Source organism: Sprattus sprattus, assembly GCF_963457725.1.
Source record: "Sprattus sprattus genome assembly, chromosome: 12".
Classification (NCBI taxonomy): Eukaryota; Metazoa; Chordata; class Actinopteri; order Clupeiformes; family Clupeidae; genus Sprattus; species Sprattus sprattus.
Window position 1 is genome coordinate 6,719,770 of NC_137910.1, and position 17,759 is coordinate 6,737,528.

The window sequence follows — 17,759 nt, forward strand, 5'->3', positions numbered from 1 at the left end:
AATCATAATAAATCAGACCTAATAAATAAATAAATACATAATTAAACAAACAAACAAACAACACATGCACAATATGGACACTTTAATGTACTGGTTTTTGACTGGAAATAACTGATTCTGAAATCACTGAAATGATGTACGAGAGTACAACAGACTGACTTTTTGTTCCTACCTGGCAGATTGAAGAGTGTGTTCAAAATGTAGAAGCGGTCAGTGTCTCCGCGTTGGATGAATTTGTTTGGATACTGTTCCCTGGTCTCAGGCCTGACACACACACACACAAAAACACACACGAACACACACACACACGAACACACAAACACACAAACACACAAACACACGTTAAAAATAGCACTTTTTGCACCTTTCACTGCTTTCCAATCAGCCATCTGCAACTCTGCCATTCAGATGGGTATTATTTGATCACTGTGTGGCCTTCGATAAGTATTCTCACTCTAGCCAGGCCCTGATTCATTTGTTCAATTAGTAAAAATAATGTCACTCACCCCCGCATGAAGTTGAATCCATGAGCGCACACCAAAATGTTGCCATAAGCATCAACCTTCAGCAGGTTTCCATATGTGGTATCAAACACTAGACCCCTGGTGGAAATGGAACAGATAGGCCTTCAGATCCATACAGCGCCACACTTACTCGCCAGATTATTCAACCCTCTTGAGTCATCACCATTTTCACAATTATAAAATATACCTACACATATTTTTCCAATCAGTATTTTACCTTTTTATGCAAAGGTAATACATTGTATTTGTCTGCTAACATTACAAATTAAAACTTGACAGATGGCAAATTCACAAATGATACACAGGTGTCATTTATTTCACCGTAACTAATTATAATTAGGTACTTCCTATGACTTGTTAAGGTAGCGACCTCCTTCTGGATATAAAATCTCTTTAAACGATCGTAACAGTTATCAACCCCACTATCTCTGTCTAAGGGTTCTCAACCAGGTTGGAAAGTACCAGAAGAAAATTAAGACAGTGTGATTCAAATGCTTAAGTGAGGAAGATTTCAAGAAAATATCCAAAAGCTTTGATCCTATTTACCAGGAACAATGGGGGAAAAACACTGCAGAACAATGTGCTGGCCATGTCTCACTTTAAAAGCCATTATTGCAGCTGGGGTTGCTCTTTACCGTGCATTTAATAGGGGTTGAATGCTTAGTATTTTAGTTTTTAATTTATTTATGTTTAATTTTAGTAGGCACATAACTTGTTTAACCTTTAGAAATAGACCACAGCATAAGGTTTAACAATGAAAATTCTTGTGAACACAATGAAAATATTTGTTTCAGGGGGTTGAACACTTTTGCAAGCCACTGTATAAACAATGAAAGCAGCTACCAATGAAGCTAGCTGTAACCAAACACATGTTTTTAAAATAAGTTAAAGGTGTTAAGGATTCACACATGAAATGCTTTTGTAGTTTAGGATTTAACAGATCGTGACACATACAGCCACTTACAAAGGACAGAGCAGGTCTTAACAGCAAGAGAAATGTAAACATATTCTACCTTGTGGGGAATGCTGGATCGTACACAAAGTTGAGCAACTCCTGTGGGTAACCGATAGAGACCATCCTCTCCACAGTCAGGTCAAAGCCCAGTGACTCGTACTCCGGGGACTTGTACACTGAAGGAAGAAAACAAACATAGGGTCTGATCACCTGCCAGTGGAGCGCTATGAACCATCTCAAACAGAATAGACAGAAAACACCTCGCTAAATAAAACTAGGCCTACACATATGCAGCAAAAACCAAATTAATAATATGTAGCAAAAATCAGATTAATAATATGTACCAAACACCAAATGAAATCCATGTCTTTGAATAGTTGCAGAAAGGTGGACAGAAATGATCTCTTAACAGTAAAGACATTCTTTTCTATGCTCTTTGGGCAAGGCCAGGTTGACACTGCAGGCAAATAGGAAAGGCCCACTGCTCGGTGGAATCCCCTCAGTTGTGCAATCCTCTTGCACAAAACAATCCTTTTGCAAACAACGTCAACTTAGGCAATTCTCGAAGTTCCTCATCCAGTAGTAGCCCTTATAAATGCGCATCAGGAGGCCCAGGCTCTTCACACTGACTGACAGAATGGGTCCCCTGCTTCTTCTTCTACCGCTGCTCACTGTGGCAACTAATGCCGAGTACTTCCTCCCACTAGACTGTGGCGCCATCCGCGACCGCAACGCCAGCAGCCCCAGTGGTGTGTATGCCACGTACCCGGCAGGCCCCCTCTCCCCGCTGCGCGTCTACTGCGACATGGAGAGTGACGGCGGGGGCTGGACAGTGTTCCAGCGCAGACTCGACGGCTCGGTGAACTTCTTCCGGCCCTGGGAGGCCTATCGTGCGGGTTTTGGTAGCGCCGACGGGGAGCTCTGGCTGGGCCTGGAGAACATGTTGCTGCTGACGCTGCGGACACAGAACGAGCTGCGTGTGGACATGGAGGACTGGGCAGGGAACCGGGCGCACGCCCACTATGCCTCCTTCTCGCTGGAGCCTGAGGCGGCCGGCTACCAGTTGGCCCTGGGGCGCTTCGTGGACGGGAAGGCGGGGGACGCCATGAGTGAACACAACAGCCAGAAGTTCACCACCTTCGACAGGGACCAGGACAGATGGGAGAAGAACTGCGCGAGTCAGTATATGGGTGCGTTCTGGTACAACTCCTGCCACGGAGCAAACCCTAACGGTTTATATATACCAAAATCAAATTCACCATATAAGTCAGTGTACAACAGCTGGCAAACTTGGAAAGGGCATGAGTATTCTCTGAAAAGCATCTCAATGAAAATGAGACCTGTGTCTCAATGTTCTCATTCTACTGATTTTTGAGGGTTGGTCTGTCTATGGGACCTGTTGTTCTATAATTATACTGACATGGTTTGTACCAAAGTAAAGCTTTGTCCAAATCACATCAAAATAAATGTGTTGCATGTGTGTAAATCTTCACAAAGGTTGAATTGGTTGAATGTCTTTGAATAGTTGCAGAAAGGTGGAAAGAAATGATCTCTTAACAGTAGACATATTTTTCTATGCTCTTTGGGCAAGGCAAGATTGACACTGCAGGCAAATAGGAAAGGCCCACTGCTGGGTGGAATCCCCTCAGTTGTGCAATCCTCTTGCACAAAACAATCCTTTTGCAAACAACATCAAATTAGGCAATTCTGGAAGTTCCTCATTCCATAGTAGCCCTTATAAATGCATGTCAGGAGGCCCAGGCTCTTCACACTGACTGACAGAATGGGTCCCCTGCTTCTTCTTCTACCGCTGCTCACCGTGGCAACCCATGCCGAGTACTTCCTCCCGCTAGACTGTGGCGCCATCCGCGACCGCAACGCCAGCAGCCCCAGCGGTGTGTATGCCACCTACCCGGCAGGCCCCCTCTCCCCGCTGCGCGTCTACTGCGACATGGAGAGTGACGGCGGGGGCTGGACAGTGTTCCAGCGAAGACTCGACGGCTCGGTGAACTTCTTCCGGCCCTGGGAGGCCTATCGGGCGGGTTTTGGTAGCGCCGACGGGGAGCTCTGGCTGGGCCTGGAGAACATGTTGCTGCTGACGCTGCGGACACAGAACGAGCTGCGTGTGGACATGGAGGACTGGGCAGGGAACCGGGCGCACGCCCACTATGCCTCCTTCTCGCTGGAGCCTGAGGCGGCCGGCTACCAGTTGGCCCTGGGGGGCTTCGTGGACGGGGAGGCGGGGGACGCCATGAGTGGCCACAACAGCCAGAAGTTCACCACCTTCGACAGGGACCAGGACAGATGGGAGAAGAACTGCGCGAGTCAGTATATGGGTGCGTTCTGGTACAACGCCTGCCACACAGCAAACCCTAACGGTTTATATATACCAAAATCGAATTCACCACATGGATCAGTGTACAACAGCTGGCAAACTTGGAAAGGGAATGGGTACTCTTTGAAAAGCATCTCAATGAAAATGAGACCTGTGTCTCAATGTTCTCATTCTACTGATTTTTGAGGGTTGGTCTGTCTATGGGACCTGTTGATCTATAATTGTACTGACATGGTTTGTACCAAAGTAAAGCTTTGTCCAACATCAAAATAAATGTGCTGCATGTGTGTAAATCTTCACAAAGGTTGCATTTCATTTTATATTTCATCATATCTTCATATTATACAGGTATCCCCCTCATCTCTAGGCAATAATGGTACGAGTCCAAATTCATCCACCACATGGTAAATTAATTTATGAGTGACAGAAATAGGCTAATCATCATGATGACATAATTTGCATGCTTTGACGACTGTAAACAGTGGACTTCTTGCCACAGAGCTGCCTGGCTGGTAATACTGCCGGTGTCATGTACGAGTAAGTTTCCTCTTGAGGCCTTGGTTGTGTGTTTGTCTGACAACCAGTGTGTAATTTCAGACCCTTCCTGTAAACGTTAGCACTTGTTTATGGCCTTAGGTCCGATAAACAGATGGACGGATAACTGTGGTAACATTCCAGCATCAGCCTTTGGGTAGAAGTCATGGAGGAGGAATCATTACAAAATAGAAGGAGGGGAGGGGCGTAGTGGGTGGGGTCTCCGTATTGCTGATACAGATGAGTGATGTGCCCCCTTCCCAGAGGGCCCTATCAATCTCACATGTCCTACTTGGACTTGACACACTTTCTGGGAGGTCAGTGCTATTTACAGATGCATTACTCCTTGCCAGGCTTGCATTCAGAGTTCCTGTGCACTGACTAATCCCAAACCTAGGTTCAGCTTTCATCCGGTTATTCATTCTGGAATTGAATGACCATGTTGATCTAAAATCATGAAAAAAAAAAGTCTTTACAAAGCATAAAAAGTTAAAATAGAAAAAGCCGTATCCCTACTCTGATGGCAGGGTAGCATTCGTGTCACATGATCTTTTCCTACGACTCACTGGCTACAGTATGACAAGAAATTACAAAATCAGAAAGAACATCCAGTCTACTATGATGGACTGGTCTCACTACCAGTGAGTCTCACAGCCAGTACATGCAAGACCTCTTGTCTGAAATGATTCTGCCTCAGCGCCTGTGCAGTCAAACAGGTCACACAGTGTCGGTCTCAAGGTCACGAAGCAATGCCTCTTACCTGCTAAAGTGTAATCCATATCAAAGCCAAAGCATTTAATCTTCTCCATCGCCAAACTTCTGTTTACAAACACCCTGAGAAAGTAAAGAATAATGATGATCACGATTAGACATCGGATTGGGGACTAGTCTGTGTACGTACAAAAGGATGATCAGCGATTCCATTTCACTTGAATTGTATAACAACCAAATAACTTTGGCACATCTATCAGCAGATTGGGACATTGGATTTGACAGTATTTCACTAAGATATGCTCCTCCCATTCACCAATTCTGAACTATTGCCCAACAGATCACTCTTCTAATTGCAGTTAATTTAACTCAATGGACTTAAATTACATTGCACTTTTCCATATAAGTAATCTCCTGGATATGAGAGGCAAATTCCCTCTGTGGATATTGTTAGTAATAAGACGGCATGGTTTCCTCATGCTATGAAGCACAACATATTCCAGCAACTTCTTAAAGTTAGAAAGGGCAACTTTAGTAAATAACTTATATGTTTGGGCTGACATTCAGTCAAGGCCAACAAAATGGAATATTGCTTTATCCAGTGTTGTGCCTGTAAGGGATATTTTTCTTTGCTACACTCGGGAGAGATTTTCAAACATCCTTTGATCAGGATGTCTACATCACACTGTGGAAATCCACCAAAATTTCACAATATTTTAAAATCTGTAAAAAGGAAATGTTTAGTTTGAAAGAATCCGAATAATAGAATCACGGCTGAGAGAGAGGAAATCTTGATTTGAAAGCAAATCAAGACTGTTAGGAGGAATCTGGCTGAAATTATAAAAGGATGAACAGAACACCAAGGTCAGTCACAATAAATGAAACCCTGAAAAACAAATATGTTATTAAACACCCCCAGAGGTCAGTTTGTTTGAGACACAACCGTAAAAACTAAAAGCACCAATGGGAGTTGCCCGACTTCTTTCCACGGCAGAAACACAATACACCACAACCACAATGATGACTGCATGCAAGGGCCTGTCTACATCACAAAACTCTGCTAAGCACATCTGAAATTCGAACTTCAACAGCCTTATTTCTATATCATTCAAACCAGTACTCTTCAAAAGGGGATATTAAACTAAATGAAGTAGACTTGTCCTAATCCAGATGATAAAGAAAGTGGTAAACTGACTAGGTGGTAGATTGAATCAAGACTACAGCTTTTTTTAGTCTATACTGCAGCTATTTGTGTTCGTCTTAAGGCGTAATGACCAAACCCCATAGAGAGGCATTACGGCACAAGAGAATCAACATCTTTACGCTAAAAAGAGAGGAATTGGTTCAAAAACACAATAACCATACAGTGCTTTTTATCAGCTTTTTTGGGTTCAGAGGTAGATTAGGTAAACTATATAAAATGTTCTTATGTTCATAAATTCAAATCCACAGAGGTATTAAGCCATCTGAGACACAGGCAACCAAAATTAACTATGCAATTCATGACAGTCCAGACAGTTATGTTCCACTATCCTGTGAAACAGTAACAACTCTTATTATGGGTTTGGGGCAGTTCATTGCATTTATTTACATTTTCAGGCCCTGAAAAATGTTAACAAAGGCAAAACCACACCTGACCCAAAGAAACAACCACACAATGTAGAGTCACAGAAGGGAACACTAATGCAGGTCTAAAAACATTTTTATTTTTGACAACAGAAACTGAATACGGCTCCTTTAATACAAACATGAGCCTGTGGGGAAACTACAACCTAAGCAAAATGTGACCTTGTCCAACCTGAAGTTGACATTCAGATGTGATCCAATTTTACTCAATACAGATTGAGGGTGGAGCTGTTATATTGAGAATGGGATGCGTTAGGGGTCAAATAAATGGAAAGAGATGCGGTCAGAGGAAGAGGATGGAGGCACACTACCTAGAGTTTAGGCTGCTTCCGTCAGTCCTACAGGGAAAGCCTACAAAGCACTTACACACGTTCACGCCAAACAGCAGAAGTATGGAGGTTTTTTTTTTTGTTGCTTTTTTTATTCATTTACAAAAGATGCTATGGTGTTTCAATGAATAATAGACATCATATACAAAAAAAAAAAAAAAAAAACATTCAAGTCATTGTTGCAGTTTAGCAAACAAAACTCAATCGTACCTCATTGCAGGGTGACACTGGGCCAGTTCCCGTGGACAGCTTTGTGATAAAGGAATACATGTGCTAAACATTACCATGGATCAGACTCATGGGTCACTCCACAGTATGACACTGCACTGGAGTGGTGACAACCAACAGGTTCACACACACACACACACACACACACACACACACACACACACACACACACACACACACACACACACACACACACACACACACACACACACACACACACACACACAGGCCAAACAACAGTCCTGAATTCCAGTCCCTCTGTATTATTTTTTTTAATTTCTTATTTTTTTCTTTATTTGTTCCAACAAAATAATGAATACATCAAGGTTCTCTGAGATTTCACAAGGACAAAAAAAGTGGGCATTAGGCAAGAAAAAGTAGAACTTTCACAAGTTCACTGGTTAAATGCTCTGTGCTCAGCATATGGTTGATAGAGAACATTTTATACAATCAATGTGTGGATTGTTTTCAGTAAAACAATAGCTTATCCCAAGAGGATGCAGGTTGTCTTAGTTTATACCCTTGTAACACACAGCTGAATACAAATATAATCATCAAACTTTGGTCCACAATTAGAAAAAGATCTCCGAATGGAAAAGCAAGCTTTATGGGAATGATAAACAACACAAATGAGAGAGTGATAATTAAAGATGTATAGATTAATGACAACGTTATCTCTGAATTTTTGAACTCCAAGTTTCCTTCAAATCAATGCTCTAAAACAGCCTACAAAGACACGTAAGCAATAAGATAAAATGTTTATTAAAGCGTTTACTGTATCACAGCATATGACTAAGTATTTTAACTCAAGTTTCCTCATACAGGTATATCACATATTCACCCATATCTGACTATATAAAGAAACCACACAAAATGGTCAGTCCATTCTCTCAACTGTGTAGCATAAGGAAGCAATGAGCTCCAAAAGGTAAATGCCTTCTTTTAACAAGATGGTGGTTAACTTGCATAGGTCTTTTATATTATATGGGTATTTATAATTTATTATGAGTATTTATGGCCAAACGAATGGCATGAACTTCACACTTATTTCTTTTTAAACAAAGAGAAGGACAACTGAACGAATGCATATCTCTTTTGGCAATTCTACAACATTTGTGAGTAGAACAGTGAAATCTATGAAGTGTGCGTTAAAGAGCTGATATGTAGTATCCACGGGCCTAAGGATGACGTCTTTGCAAGATAAATCAGACATTTGTTCAACGCATCACTTGTTTTCCCACCCACATTTATTGAGTAATTTCCTTTGAACTTAAGGACTCAAAGCCATTCGCCAAAATCCTCTCAGCAAACACATCCTTATCCTCTAAAAAACTGAAGGGATTTGATCAGTAAGATTTCCATGTGTTTCGACTGCTTCATAACTTTTTACTAGTGTGATAATATGCGGTATATGAGGTAGGCTATTGGTCAACTCAAGGCAATTCAGGTTTAGTAAAACATAGTAAACAAATGCAAAACCACCAGTCATAACTAAACCATGAAAGTACTGTATGTTCCAGAAATGCAAGTCCTCTTGTGGTTAGCACAACATCACATTAAACATTAGAGCCAACCTTGATATTTTACTTTACTCTAAAGCTGGCACCTGTCATTTAATACCAGTATCGATTTCTTATTGTTATTGTTTATCGTTTACAGAATTATTGTTGGTAGTAAAAATGGTTAGCATTAGTACCACTTTACTTTTCTGCAAAAGACTCAAAGCGCAACTGCTTTTAACACCCACAAACCCGCAATCTTACTATTTACAAGGCTAGACATCAACCGTGTGCAGTGAAAAGTTAAATGTCCTGTGCAAAGAGTTCCAGACACATTGGTACCTGTGATGAGCTTCTCTTCTGTATTTCTTCATGGACATTCCATCCATGTTGGCCGGAACGTCTGCATATGTCTGGAGTCTGTCACTCCATGAGGTCGTCATCTTGAATCGTTAGCAGGCTAAACAAGCTGTGGAGCTACTGGAGACATGAAAAAAGAGGACCAATTCATTACAAATAAAGTAATGTTGCCTAGTACAAACAAATCTGTCATGAATACAAAACCTAATCGATATCGGATCTGGGGATTATACGAGATCTGGTCAGTACAGTATCTGAACATGATTTATTGCTTTGATGTTGTCATTAACATTAATGTTAGCCTGCGGTTAGGATTGCTTACTTCATTCATTCAATAATTATGTCAAGAGTAACATTAATGTTAACATAAAAAAATACCTCCTGAAGTGTCTTAGATTAATACATTTTAAGTTGGTGCAACACAAGCTGAGTAATTCATTAAATGTTTTCAGTGCATTTATGTTAGCTGACCATAAGAATGACCTTACATTGTCCTTTACACCAGTGGTTCTCAACCTTTTTTGCTCCATGACCCAAATTTTTAGATACCAGTGCAGTTGCGACCCACAAATTAATAATCAGCAAGAATCATCAGGCCAATAATTTTACAATTGTATTATTATTTTATTATTATGATTACTACCACTACTTCTAGGCTTAATACTATACCACTGTTTTACCATTGAAAACACATGCAACTGTTTAAAAGTCAGGATCAGTTATGCAATCATGGACTTCTGAACTTCTTTGAACAAAAATGGACTTAAGCCATACATTTTCAACTTCTTAAGAAGAATCCATGGACTTACATGTTCACCTTTTTAGTCAGAGATGGACAAACATGTTCCACTTATCACAGGACTTATGTTGATTTTCTAAATGAGAAATCCTTACTTACATGCTCAACTTCTTAATGAGAAATGGACATGTTCAAATAGTAAATGAGATCCCTAAATGTTTTCCTGTCATCGAGACTGCCCCATCCGTTGTCACACCAACATACTTTGACCAGGAGAGCTGACTGAGTTAAAGTATGTGTCCATTGCAGAAAAAAATCTATGCTGCCTGCAGTGGTAAATGTTGGCAAATCTGAATTAAATAAGAACTGCTCTTCAAAGTCATCATTCTGCACATACCGCACGTAAACCAAGAGAATGGCATGGCTAGCCACGTCTGTGGATTCATCGAGTTGTAAAGGCGATAAAGTCAAAAGCGCAGAGACGTTCAGTGATCTGCTGCTCAACATCATTTGACATGTCACATATCCTCACATGAACAGTGTCGTTTGTCACGGGAATTGTCTTTAGTTCGCTGCTTCTTTTTCACCTATGAGTGCAGTGCACAAATCGATGGCAACTTCTGCAACCGTATGGGACGTTTTGCTCTGAGCTAGTCGGTAGGAGACCAGCTAGGATGCACGCAGTGCCTGCTCCTAAACAGTGATGATGGCACGTTAAAATGTTTTTGGCTCATACGTTTAAAAAAAGTTTGTTTGCTTTGTTTCAAAATGTATCTGCAATTTCGAAGGCTTCAGGCTTTCAGTAGCCAGTATTTCGTTGCATAACACACACAACGGCGGGTGCTCACCATTCTTCACGCAATATGTAAATCCATATTTCAGAAATACCGGGTCACAAGCCTGAAAAACTCCCTCTTTGGTTCTTCAGAAGAAGTCATATCTGAGCTGGTACTCGTTTTACACGAAGATACTCTGTTGACTTTTTGCCTACTCTAGTCGCCACTAGACATTCTCCGGTCATGTCAAAGCATATTATCGCGCAATACATGTTGATACATTTGAAATATCTTATATGCAAATTTGATTGGCTGAATGTTGGAACATGTTATTGTTAGATAGGCCTACGTGCAGAACCATTGCCGGCTTCTGTAGTTTAATGTCAGAACTGGGGACAGGGATTCCCTAATGGACAGAGGGAGCATTGCTTGAAAAAAAAGTTTCACATTTAGAATTCGTCTTGCGACCCTTTCAGAAACTCCGGCGACCCAAATTTTAGTCGCGACCCAAGGGTTGAGAACCACTGCTTTACACATCACATTACTGAAAGTCTTTGTAAACGCTCACACCTACCGAGCAATACATGAGTGTGAGATTGTTTTATAAACATACAAAAAATGATAGCAATAAATAGATATGCTTATACTGAAATATTATTATTTACTCCTGAATATTTACCTAAACCAGTGATCCTACGGTTTCTCACTCAATCAAATCGTATTTACAGTTACGTGCACTAGAATGGTTGAAATAAAATGATGATTGTATTTGTAATGCTTAAGATTAAATTCAGTATTATTCAAGCTACCTCCGTTTTATGTTTTATATACAACTTTGACAACCATGGCATTGTAAAATAAACCCAGCTAACAATGGCATGTAAAGAGATTGCGATATATCATTAGATTTAATATGTTAATACTCAATTAGGGTAGACTGTTTTTGTCCACAGTACTATTTACTGTTACTGTCATACTCCAGCCCTGCAGAGCCTGGCAGAGAGATCTGGCTTTCCTAAGAAAAAGTTTGCTCTAGTTAACCCCTGCTCTAGTTCCAGTAGATTCAGTGCAAAGGAAACTGAGATGAGGGCATGTGTCAGAACACAGACGGAAATCTGTCTGGGTAAAGCTGCAACACACCTACACATAACCTGTCAGTTTAATTTCATTCCTGATGCGCATTCATCGAATTACACTAACAAACACCGGAAACAAAGAATATCAAGAAATATACACAGGCCCAGTTGTATCATGCAAATGTTAAAGTAGCGCCGTCTCTTATTTTACATATTCACTTAAGATCTGGTAGGAATTGTACAAGATGATTTTCAGAGCCATTAAGATACAACGTCCTTAACCCTAAACTTGAGATGCTACAACACATTCAGGCGGTAACGTTAAAGAACCGACATAACGTTAGCTCTGGTTAAACAATGATAACTTAGATAGTTGATAACATCGTCCAACTTTCCATATTTGTACGGTTCAAACTGTTTTGTGTTAGAAATAAATAATTATAGTATTTTAGTAACACAACATAATTATAGCTAGAGCAATATGACAGTTATTCAACAGAGTGGCTACTTTCCTCACAACCATGCCTTAACAATTGTTAGCACATTTCAGCAAAGGCTATCGTGGGTAAACTGTGATTATTTGCTATCTACATTACTAGCCAACATCAACCCAAAAATCAGTGTTACATATGACGAGTTGTAACGTTGTCAAAATAAACCTGACAGCTGCTATCATTAACTTACACTGAACGAAAATATTCTCCATACGACGTTTGCTAGGGTTATCATGAGTGAAACCAAGGTTCAACTACTATAGAGCAGGACGTTAGCTAGCTAGCTGCAATGCCAAATGTTTCTATGCACTAATAAAACGTTACTGCTAGCTTAATCAATAGAGAAAGCTAACTGTTAGTTGCTAAGTTAGCTAGCGACTATGGCAAGGCAGTTCCGTGTCATTGTAGGCTGCAAAGTACGCTGAGCTAACGACGACTTTAGTAATCTTAACTAGCTACCTATTTCTGTGTGATTACCCCAAAAAAACAATTATGTAGATATTATATGGCTGCAATAATATGTCTCTTTTCGTTGACTGTAGACTGCTACTAACACACTGCACTTAAAAATCCTAATTTTCGTTGTAGGATAACCGCGCAACACTTGCAACTTACCTCCGCGGAAGCAACAACTGCACCAAAACCCAATTGCGCTGAGACGCATGCGTATTCGTGCGAAGACAGTGAAGGAATGCCTCAGCACACATAACAGACAAGGCGCATCAGGCTGAAGGACAGCTGGTGTGCTTTAAATCATTTTCAGAGAGGCTCAGGCCTAATATCAATATGAAGAAATTAAATATATTAATTATGTTTTCAAGTTAATTCATGTTATTAGGTCATTTTTCCTCGGGTCACATTACACAGATGGCTAAAGCTTAAAATACATCCATGATCGTCAGGCAGTCACATCTGGAAAACATTTTGGTTTCATTTAGACCTAGCCTAGGCTATAGTTTTGTCGATAAATCAAGAAGACACTTCCATTTGCAGGTCTGCTGTAAAAAAAAAAAAAAAAGAATGGAGCCACTTTGCCCATCACCACCATTGCATTAGCAAATAGCTCCATCTCCTGGTCTTCGATGGTAGCCTAACATTCTACAAGTAAGGTTTTACATGAGACGCATCGAATCTATCCTACCAACCTATACCTACCTAAAACTGACGCAAAAAACATTCGCCAACTCCGAGAGAATGCCATTCTTTACATTTTTAGAAGTTTAAAAAATTATAATATTTAAATGAATCAGTTCAATTAGCTTCACAAAAGCGTGCCTAGGATAAAGCGTGGGCCTTACAACAAATATTTGAACAACTTGTTATATGGTTAATAAAAAGGTACAACTAACGCGTGTCCACTTAATTGGCAATCCAATTCAAGCAGCCCGGGTTACCTTTGTTAAACAGCCAAAATAAAGTTGGCTATGCTGAAAAGAGTGAGATGTGTTGCAAGTAAGCCTACATCAAACGGACCGTTCCATCTGGATTTATGCCGTGACAAACCATTTACTTAAATTGCCAAAAAAAGAAAGGTTAGACTACCAGATAACTAGGTTCATGCTTTTCTTTCAAAAATAAATCCAGCATGTTTGAATACATTGAGAACTAACGTGACGTTTGTATTCTATTACAATTATTTTTTAAGATACTGTGGTAATGAGATTATTGTTTGGAACAGTCCAACTGGTCCAGCTTGCGCTATATAAACGTTAGCAGAGCCGAATTTAGTGTTCCTCAACTATTCGCCAGAATGAATCACGGCTCTGATCACCACGTTTCGTCATCATACAGGAAAATGTTCGGGGAAGTTCCCCGTTTTTCAGCCTCTACCGCACGAAGTTCCATGACTTCAAGTAGCTTTAGGTCGCAGCCCATCTCCCGTACGTCCTCACTGGGTTACAGAAGGTCGGGGCGCTCGTCTTCATTCTCTCCGGTTCCCAGCGACAGTGCTGATCTAACTCAGACCTCAGTGTTCACCAATGAGTTTAAAATCATACGAACAAATGAGAAAGAGCAACTACAGGGTCTTAATGACCGATTTGCAATGTTCATCGATAAAGTGCGCACCCTGGAGCAGCAAAACAAAGTGTTGGAGACGGAGTTGGTCACTCTGCGCCAGAGGCATAACGAACCGTCGCACAAGACGGATCTGTATCTACAAGAGATCCGGGATCTGCGCAGCCAGATAGATGACCTTAACACCCAGAAGTCTCGTATTCTCATAGAACGGGATAATATCGAAGACGACTTGCAGAAGCTCCGAGCCAAATATGAGGACGATATAAGAGCAAGAGAAGAGGCCGAAGAGACGCTCAGGCTGTACAAGAAAGACGTGGACGATGCAACTCTGGTTCGCCTGGACCTTGAGAGGAAAGTCGAGTCCCTTCTGGATGAGATCAATTTCCTGAGGAAGGTACATGATGAAGAGGTGACAGAGCTAACGACTATGATGCACGCTGCCCAGGTGTCTGTCGAGGTCGAAGTATCTAAACCCGATCTCACCTCTGCACTGAAGGAGATACGAGGCCAGTATGAATGCATGGCTTCAAAGAATCTCCAGTCTGCAGAGGAATGGTACAAGACAAAGTTCGCTAATCTAAATGAGCAGGCTGCAAGAACCAACGAAACTATGAGAGCGAGTAGAGAGGAGATCAGTGATTACAGAAGGCAATTACAGTCCAAGACAATTGAAATTGAAACTCTGAGGGGAACCAACGAAGCACTGGAACGTCAGATTCGCGAGATGGAGGATGCACAAAATATCGACATAGCTGGGTATCAGGTGGGACAACTCTGAATGTGCTTCATTCAAACTAAACCCTCTGTTATTTTCCTCTATAGTAAAAATATAAAATATCTGTGCTATAAAACTTGTGTAATGCATAAATGTGTAAAATCACATAAACTAGTATTTTAGATTAAAAAAAACACAGAAGCAACGAGTCTGCGCACTGTCCATGGTGCTGAACTCGGAACACGCGACCCTAGGTGGCTTATTCCACCCACGCGACTACTTGATGAAAGAGGATTGCTCAAAGACAATTAGCAAGGTCGTTGTCTGTACTCGTATGAAAGTTATTTCTCCTAGAGTATTACCACGTATTGGCTGTCGCCAATGATCTGCGGATTAAAAACGGCATAGAATGTAAACCTTCAACTGATGTGATCAGGTTTGCTCTCTTTCGTAGTCTGGGCATCATGTTACGGCGATTAATCTGATTAACCTACATCCCACTTGGTGTTCGGACAGGGATGCATGCCTAAAGAATGAGAAATGCTGTCTGATGTGTTTGCGTGTTCTGTCATGGTGGCCGTGTCGCAATGTGCAGGCTAATTTAAACGTTTGATTTTAATCGACTGATTGTTTTTTAACAGGAAACGATTGGGCATCTTGAAAATGAGCTAAGAAGTGCAAAGAACGAGATGGCGCGTCACCTTAGGGAGTATCAGGACTTGCTGAATGTTAAGATGGCCTTGGACATTGAAATTGCAGCATACAGGTATCTCAGGTTTTGCCTCTTCACCCAAATGTGCTGATTGTAACTGCATTTTCACTCTCCGAGTGATGTGCAATATCTAATTTTGTAAAAATATTGACTTACCGATGTGAAAACAGCATGCATGTATTAAACATGTTTGAAAAACAAAGAAACAGGTTCTCTAATAAGTTTCAGGGGAACAAGAACTATATGGAAAAAGAGCTAGTTTGCTGTAATCAGAAATGGATAACGAGAATATCACGTATTTTGCCTTTAAAGTGTCTCCCTTGTTCCTTCCCTCAAAAACAAAGGAAACTTCTGGAAGGTGAAGAGACACACTTTGGCTCAGGCATGACGTTCTCCACGATGAACCATGGGCCCAGCCTAAACTACGCCTATCACACCCGCCCTTACACCAGCTCCACCCGAAACCTTAAGAAAGAGAAAGAAGAGGAGTGTCAGGCCAGGTCCAAAATCGAGGAGACCATTGTGACGAAGAAGGTAGAAAAGAGTGACAAGGTTGATGTCAATTCTAACTAGACCAACAGTATCCTTACTCACTGATGTGAAACTTGCACGTTTTATTCAGAATAGGCCTATACTTTTCACGTTCATGTCCACAAGCACTTAACCTATACAGGAAAAGTAATGTCCTTTGAATACATCCCAGCAACCCAGAATACGGCTTTTAATGTAAAAAAATGTTATGTATCAATACACTGCCAGTAGCTGTGTACATGTTTACAATAAGTGCTTTTGTCACCTTTAATGTTCATGTTCATTTCAGAGCTAAGGAAAGATAGCTTTTATGTCTAAGTGTTTGTGATTCTGTGTGGGTGTGTCTTAAATCTATACAATCTGTCATGTAATCCAACAATGAAAGTTGTTTTTAAGTGCATCAAAATATTTGAGATGTAAACATGGAATTTATATGGCTAGATTTCAGGTTCTGTGTTTAAATCAGGAGTCTGAAGTACTGTAGGTTTGTTGATATCAGTTCAAGAGTTATTGGTTTTCATCGACCTCTGAGCTACTCAATTTTGACAATAAAAAAAACTATAATATAGAGAATTTGTCTTTGTTTTAGATGTCCTGGTTTAAAATGTCACAAGTGCTGTGGTTATTCGGGAGTTGGTGGTACACTCTGTCTTTATGGATGTGGCAGTGGACTTTGACAGTAGGGTTCTATACAGCTTAATTGTTTGGTTCAACCAGAGAAGCTCTACAATTCCTGGATTTGAAATGGTCCTCATCCCAGTGAAAGGGTGCCCTTTTCATTAAAAATAACCCATGCGATCTGCTAGCCACAGCCCCCTTCTTTGGCAAACTATTGCCCATCATCTCCAGGCAGCCCACCCATTTTCATTGACATTTAAACTTTTCCATGTTTTTTCAAGAACCCATTGAAAACTCCATGACTTTTCACAAGCTTCACAAGTATACCATATACTCTACAGCACAGATGGGGCCTAATTACTGAATGGAAATTGGACAACAATCTTTTCCATTACTTTTCTATTACACTAGTTAGACTAAATCAACTCAAGTAGAAACTCTTATCACGTTGCACAAATGTAATGACTTTTCCATATCGTTCAATGTACTGAATTACATGACTTTTCCAGGCCTGGAAAATGGGACTTTGAAATGACATGGCTTTTCCAGGATTTCCATGAACGTGAGCTTTATCTCAATTGACCTTTATAATAGATGATGCAATGACTTCAACCAAATAATTGGAGTCTTCATCACATCTGGCATTTCATACATTGCCATACTTTCTCTGCCTTTATCCGTTTCATTCCTGTATATGAGGTGGAAGGTCTGTCTGAAAAACAGGCACTGCAATGTTGGTAGAAGAAATCTTTAGAAAACCAAATTGATGTAAATTGCCAGACAAACAGCAGTCAAAGGGACTGCTTCAATTGTAGCTCTGCACACAGACAGATAAGCAATAACCTGGGACCGTGAGGCCATTACCATGGTTACCCTTTTCATCCACAGGCAGAATCCTCAGAGGTTATGCACCTACTGTCTTTAACACTCCCTCTCTTTTCAGTCACGCCTCACCTCTCTCTTCACATCTCTTTTCCA

General features: G+C 40.8%; 4 protein-coding genes across 5 annotated transcripts in view; 3 read left to right on the forward strand and 1 right to left on the reverse strand.

The window, feature by feature from the left end:
- nt5c2a (5'-nucleotidase, cytosolic IIa) overlaps nt 1-12,861 on the reverse strand; it is a 40,838-nt gene extending 27,977 nt beyond the window's left edge. The window contains exons 1-6 of one of the 2 annotated variants that reach the window (XM_080848888.1): nt 12,802-12,861; nt 9,084-9,221; nt 5,109-5,182; nt 1,538-1,655; nt 507-602; nt 173-264 (exon numbers count right to left, since the gene is read on the reverse strand). In XM_080848888.1, coding sequence (XP_080705014.1) covers nt 173-264; nt 507-602; nt 1,538-1,655; nt 5,109-5,182; nt 9,084-9,184 — 481 coding nt within the window. In that variant the 5' untranslated portion in view covers nt 9,185-9,221; nt 12,802-12,861. Of the gene's footprint in view, nt 1-172; nt 265-506; nt 603-1,537; nt 1,656-5,108; nt 5,183-7,224; nt 9,027-9,083; nt 9,222-12,801 lie in introns of those variants that run through there. The other variant, XM_080848889.1, reaches the window with a different exon arrangement.
- Nucleotides 1,735-2,908, forward strand: LOC308373400 (microfibril-associated glycoprotein 4-like). Its single transcript, XM_080848890.1, has one exon. It carries the CDS (start codon nt 2,075-2,077, stop codon nt 2,852-2,854), a length of 780 nt encoding a protein of 259 aa, XP_080705016.1. The 5' UTR covers nt 1,735-2,074; the 3' UTR covers nt 2,855-2,908.
- On the forward strand, nt 3,094-4,303 carry LOC308373401 (microfibril-associated glycoprotein 4-like). The gene has a single exon (XM_080848891.1). The coding sequence runs from the start codon at nt 3,221-3,223 to the stop codon at nt 3,998-4,000; it is 780 nt and encodes a 259-aa protein (XP_080705017.1). The 5' UTR covers nt 3,094-3,220; the 3' UTR covers nt 4,001-4,303.
- A 1,075-nt stretch (nt 12,862-13,936) lies between the features above and the next one.
- On the forward strand, nt 13,937-16,205 carry inaa (internexin neuronal intermediate filament protein, alpha a; the record flags this gene model as incomplete). The annotated part of the gene is made up of 3 exons (XM_080849451.1): nt 13,937-14,968; nt 15,562-15,686; nt 15,977-16,205. The coding sequence occupies 3 exons, from the start codon at nt 13,937-13,939 to the stop codon at nt 16,203-16,205; spliced, it is 1,386 nt and encodes a 461-aa protein (XP_080705577.1).
- Between the last annotated feature and the right edge of the window lie 1,554 nt (nt 16,206-17,759).